General features: G+C 46.4%; 1 protein-coding gene across 3 annotated transcripts in view; it reads right to left on the bottom strand.

Moving 5' to 3' along the window:
- Positions 1-203: 203 nt before the first annotated feature.
- The window catches only part of LOC111845539 (voltage-dependent T-type calcium channel subunit alpha-1H), a 103,357-nt gene continuing 97,231 nt past the window's right edge, over positions 204-6,329 (bottom strand). For all 3 annotated transcript variants that reach the window (XM_072712539.1, XM_072712541.1, XM_072712540.1), the window contains exons 32-35: positions 6,012-6,311; positions 4,036-4,204; positions 3,649-3,821; positions 204-3,562 (exon numbers count right to left, since the gene is read on the bottom strand). In XM_072712539.1, the coding sequence (XP_072568640.1) occupies positions 2,414-3,562; positions 3,649-3,821; positions 4,036-4,204; positions 6,012-6,311 (1,791 nt within the window). In that variant the 3' untranslated portion in view covers positions 204-2,413. The remainder of the gene's footprint in view (positions 3,563-3,648; positions 3,822-4,035; positions 4,205-6,011; positions 6,312-6,329) is intronic.

Here is a 6,329-nt window from a genome sequence, read left to right as displayed (position 1 = left end):
TGTAATTGGTATATAATTATAAATAGTAATACTTAGTATATTATTTAATATGCTATAAACGCAGTTACATTGAACAACAAAATATTTCTTTACTCCCATTGGCATTATGGATTTTATTCTAACTTACTCCACTGCAAATTGAAAATCCACCGGCTGAGATCAGTGTACGCTTAACCAATAAGGAAAGGTTGAGACGTTTCAGAGATTTTTAAAATTTTAATGCATTTTTGTTGACTCTGTACACATGAAAGCAATATTTGAAATAATTTTATTTATAATATGTTTGGCATCACCTGATTTCCTGGTGGTTGGTGGACGGAGGTTTAGAGCAGGGAGGTGAGCCTTTTAGCTGGCTGGGAGACCTCAGGGCAGAATCATAGAGGAAGCAGATCATGTGAGCTGGATGCAGCACAGCACAGCATGTATGGTCCTCTCCACCAGTAAATCTTTCTTAGAGCTGAATATGAGGTAAGTAATCTTTCGGCAAAAGAATAATGATAATAATAATAATAATAATAATAATAATGAGGAATTCTCCCACAATGTGTTTAACATAAGAGCTGATAGTGTACAACATACTGTCCATGCATACTGTACGTTCTGATCCAAAAATCAAAATCAGATTTCGCCTTTATTGTTCACATGCAGCTTATTTTCTGCTTAGTGTCTTGGGCATTTGATGATTCATCCTGAAGTGTCTGAACAAATGGATACCGTTGCTCTATATTAAATTAAATAATTTCTTTTAATTAGTATCACCTGGGACAAATATTATACCATCAGACAGTAATAATAATTTAAACGTCAAAATACTGTTTAATACTTAGATTTTCACCACTCAGTTCCCATTCTGCAAAAAGTTAAATTATTGCAGATTACAGCCTGATTACAGCAAGAGAATTTTTCCTTTCCTTTTTTCCTTTTAAAACATCTTAGGAAGGGGCTCAATAAAGTTTTTTTTTTCTTTTTGCCAAGAGAAAGACGAATTGCATCACAGAATTCCACATTTCCCCGGTTACATAATGAAAAAGGTTTTCTTTGTAGTGGATATGAGGAAAAAAAGTGTGACAATAAGACACAAATATAGAAAAGCAGGCCATTACCTTGCATCCCATAATCACGCAGAAGCTTCATTAAACATAGCAAATATGTCCAATCAAATTAACAGATTGCTCTGTGGGGTACTTTCACACAATCCGATGCATAATCTGATGCATATACCACGTATACAAACATTGCCTATGAAAGATTAACCTGCTTTACTGACATTGTTTCTGATCCAGATTAAAACAGAATTAAATCAGCCATAAAATCCTGCTATAATCAGGAATTCAGGTAAATGCAAAGGCACCATGTCAAGGCTGAAATGTAAAAGCAATTTTATTTATTTATTGATTTTTGGTTGGGTGTCCAAGAAACCATGTTTCATTTTAAACAGAGTGCTAAAGTGGCTAAAATACTAAATCTTTCTGTACTCTTTTCTTACTGCTAAAACATACCAATTAAAATCAAACAGCCCTTTAATCTTGAGATTTTGTCCTTGCACAAACCTATAACTCCATCTCAGATTGCAGTGTGTACCGCAGTATTAGACAGTACGTGGATTCTCATTGGGTGCGACCAGCTTGTACAGGGAGTTAGGAGTTCAGCTCATATCACTGCAACTAATTGCTTGTCAAATGCACAATTAAAACAAAAAATGCGCAGTATATGCATTATTTAAATCATCACAACAATAGCAGTCCTTTTAAAAACATTGGTCATAATTCCATTAAATCTGAGCAGACGTTAATGTTAAGCTATCCTCTCAATAAATTTATCCTAGCAAATCCAACTTTGAACCGTGATTATTGCACAAAGGCTAAACCTCAATAGTAGTCTGGTTCTTGTTGGACTCAGTTAATATAAACAATTTATATTTCTACCCCGAGTAGAAAAAAATAATAAAAATAACCTTTAGTGTCAGTAGGTTGTGTAAGCATACTACATTTGAACAAGCCGTCGTCAAAATGAAAACTGTACGAATTCAAGAGGACAACGAAACACTAACCAACTTGGAATTCAAATTAAAGTGTGCAAAACGTTACTCAGCTCTATAAAAATATGTGCATATGAATACATATTTTCTGCACAGATACATTATTTCCCTCTATTTACAGCACAAAATGTACATACCTTATCTAATGATGCACCTTAGCATACTGTGCGGTCGCACAATACAGTGTCAGTTAGAAAGTAGACGTTACAGAAATCCATGGTATTAAACACAGTAGACACTTGAACCCAAATCAATGTGATTGAGCCCTGATCCCAAGTTCCATAAGAAAGACTGAAATTGCATATCCCATGTTGTAAACCCGGCTCTTGAGCCCCAGTGACTGGAGTTCCACAGGTCACCCCTGGAAGGCTTTGGCTACGCCGCTGGCTCATCGTCGTCCCTTGTGCTTGCCATGCGGACTAGCCCCCTCTTCCTACTGGAGGGGGTCCTGGACGTATGACCACGGGTCTGCCTGCTGTTGTCCATGCCCCTGCTTCCTGGGACCTGGAGGTGTTCCATCCTCACATGAGCACCTCCCTCCTGCCTGGCGTCGAACGAGTGCATGGACTGGTCGCTGTCCGACAGGATGTCCGACATGCTGCTCATGGAGCTCAAGTCCGACTGATCGAAGGAGATCCGTGGGATGGGCAGGTGCCTCTCCACTTTGGGCGGGGCTTCCACAATGATCTGGGGCTCCAGCAGGTCCAGGGAGTCACGTTGCAGGGACGACTCGAAGGAGGGCGTCCTCCTCCGCAGCAGCATGCTTGTTTCGGAGCTTGTGTTTCGGGACGCTGCGGGGGCGAGGAGCTCTGTCTCCACAGGCGGCTCGACGGAGATGCAGGGTGGGCTCATCTTCTTCTTTCTCTGGATGGGGAGGCACTCGGAGGAGCCCGACTGGCTTTGCAGGGAGGACCGCCTCTCTGACTCAGAGAACAGGCCCTCATCGAACGAAGGGCAGATCTCGATGGAGTGCCGGCGGCCATCATCAGCCCAGGAGGGCCGGGTCAGGAAGCCCTCAGTGTCCACGCTGTAGAACTTCTTGAGGTCCTTTTCCCTGGCACTGGCAGACTGCAGGTCTGTGGCACTGCCAAAGTTCTTCAGCGGGACAGGAATCTCATTGCTGGGAGAGCTGTAAGGAGACAGGGACTGGCTGCGGGCATCCAGCGGCCCACCTGCCCAGCCCGCGGCTGAGCTGTTGATGTGCCGGACCTCCTCGTCTGCGGGGTCAACCAACTCTAGCGTGGAGTCTTCAGGACCAGCACCTTCAGCAGGGCCACTGCTCGGCCTGCCTGCACTGCTGTGCTGACCGTACACCTGCCAGCGTGTCTGCACGCTTGCGGCACGGGTGCGAGAGGCTGGCGGCGGTGAGCATTCAGGGGATGCTGCGGCTGAGCCTCCCTCCCGCGAGTAGGAGGTGCTATGCAGCATAGGGGCCATCTGCTGCAGGCTCTCGCAGGACTGCCGCTCCAGGTTGTCTCTCGAGTCGAAGCTCTGCACCTCAATGGAGTCACTTTTGATTGCTTCCTAGAACCAAAAGAGGGGATCCAGTAAACAGTACCGGATGCCAGTTAGAAATTTTGAGTGAAAGCATGCTTAGGGGCCAATGGTACCTGTCTGCGTAGAGGTCTGCTGGCGCCGGAGCAGGATGTAAGCCGTGGAGGTGGAATTCTGGGAAGGCTGCTGTTGTCGTAGAGGGAGGTAGGGCTGGCGTGAGGGGACGCTCCCGGGACACACAGCTGGGAGCTCCCCCTGGAGGGCTGTGAACTAACGGACGTGACAGAACCTGGACAGAAATGCTTTGGGTTGAGGTGATAAATCTTAGACAAAGTCACCATTAACTGAGATGAAAACTGGTGCGATAGAAACATCCAGCCTGCAAGTAAATGCCAAGGGAGGCGTCACCCTGGCAGAGTGTGAGAAAATCATTACGGATCATAGGGAAAGACCATGTGACACATGCACAGGTCCTCCAAGCAATAACACGGGCTGACCAGTACCTAGATGAAGACTCCCATCACAGGACTCCACCTCTGACAGGGGGAAGGGGGCGTTGGCCGGCCTCACCGGACGGAACATGTAGCTGTCGTTGGGCAGCGAGTGCATCCTGGACACGCACGCTTTCCGCACGGACAGCAGATTCTCCGCCGCACACTGCAGAGCCTCATCCTGGAGACACAGAGGCACAGGACCGCTTCTGCACATGACCGGCCCAAGCCTGCAAACATGCCTGTTCCCTCGGCAACAAACCTGCTGTCAAAGGATCCATTCAAAGGGTTGTTTCCCTTCAAATGGAGTGTGATCATCACATACAAGAGCGTGGATTATTCATGCTGATTAAAGGGAGGGATCAAGTGCTGTTATCCACTTAAAGGCTGTTAACCGACTCGAAGACTCATTGACCATATTTACCGATCACAAATGAGGGTCAACAAAAGCCTTAAGATTGCACTCTTGTGGCTCGTGTCTTGTGGCATACTAATCATCTGTGTGCATACCGTTTAATGTCAAAGAGCCCACGATGCTTTTGGGAGGCCCACCTTTAATGCATTTTCAATGAGCATAATAATTGGATATAATCAGACTAAGCATGAGACAAACCCAGCTGCCATCCCACCAAATATCTCTGTTGATGTGAAGATCATTAGGAGTCGCTATTAAGGCGAAAGTGCTGCTTTCCGGTAAGATCATGTAATATAGTCTCTAGTGGGTTGTGTTGATGGTTGAGCGAGGCAGGCAGCTGTCTGCCAGTGTCCGGCGTGACACTGCTTGTTAGCAGGCATTTTGGGTGGTATTTGGTGACTTGTGCCATCCATCTAACAGTCAACGTTGCTATTAGCCCACTTTAAAAAAAAAGCCAACAAAGACTGCTAAGACACGGAAAAACTTTATGATGTAAATTTCATTCACTGACTTCATGCATTAGTAAATTAATAGATGGCATCCCATTTGAATGCAGTCAAAAAGATTTATCTAAATAAGCTATTAAGAGACGGTGTGCTGGTCTCCGGCGCCTCGGTTCAGCATGAGTGACAGAGTGCTCTCTCTGCAGAACTTCTCACCGAAACAGAAGTTAAGATAAAACCGTCTACCTTTAGAGCGAATCACAGAAGAAAATCCCCTAATGGGTTTTGGTTTGGCCAGTTCTCTGCAACAGTGGTTTAATTAAGTTCCCCAAAACAGTTTTCTTGCTTTCGGTGTGTGGCGGGGGGGGGGTTGACGATTAATGAGGTACTGAAAGAATTAATGAGATTATCCTGTCTCAGGGAAGACCCAAAAATTCGTCTCCTGTCCTGAAAAGGTAAAAAGCAGAGCCGTAGTGAGTTGGGGAGCCAGGTCTCCTCCAGACCGAGTCCTGTGACGTGACTTTGCCAGGTAGCTGCAGGCCGACGGTCCCTTGCCTCCTGTTCAGACACGGTGCCTTCCCCAGAGTAATTGTTCCCTCTCCCCATAGCCAATGGCTCGCCGGCTTGCTTTGCCTCTCTTTGGGAGGGGTGTGTCTCAGACCGGTGACCTCATCAGTTCAGGATCATGTCCCTTAATGCTCGGGGTTTATTGATCAGAACCGCTCATCCACCTGCCGTGAACCTTCAGTCCAAAGCTAGTTTATTAGCTTAGCTTGGGCCCTCACCTAGCCCGCCCAAATTGAATCTTCTGGCTAAATCACTGACCCTGTTCCATTTTATTTGTCCCAAATGCTGTGACATGTATCACGCTTGTATAGTAGCTTCGTGCAGCTGTTTCTGTATCACAAATTATTTCAGCTGTGTTCTATTCAGGTTTATTTTCAGAAATTGCCTCATGCCCAATACTTTGAAGGTAAATAAAAAGGTCACCAATATTCTTTGTTCTAATGTTCCAGTGGTCTTGGGAAATGAACAGCATATTTTATACACTAAGAAAATCATTTGAAAGATACTGAGACTGACAGCTCCTAGGCTTAAAGCTCCCATGGCTGCCGGCAGCCCCGGCGTACCTGTGTCGGTGAGTCTGGGTGCTGCCCGGAGTAGCCATCCTGACTGTCAGGCCCCAGGGTGGCAGCGGCCGCATTGGCACTGAGCTGGCGGGTCATCTCCAGCTCGATCTCAGCGTCCATCTCAGCGTCCTCCTTGGCCTCCTTGTTGCTCTCCTCCAGGTGCTTCATTAGCACAGCCACCACCACGTTGACCAGCACGAACTGGGCGATCAGCACGAAGGTGACGAAGTACAGGGGCGAGATCAGTGGCAGGTAGCTCAGGCAGTGCTTGTCCTCGCTCCTGCACTCCCGCAGAGTGTCCTGTAGGGGGAGCACCGG

The sequence above is a fragment of the Paramormyrops kingsleyae genome, chromosome 5, assembly GCF_048594095.1.
Source record: "Paramormyrops kingsleyae isolate MSU_618 chromosome 5, PKINGS_0.4, whole genome shotgun sequence".
Classification (NCBI taxonomy): domain Eukaryota; kingdom Metazoa; phylum Chordata; class Actinopteri; order Osteoglossiformes; family Mormyridae; genus Paramormyrops; species Paramormyrops kingsleyae.
This window is presented reverse-complemented; position numbering and strand designations above follow the sequence as displayed.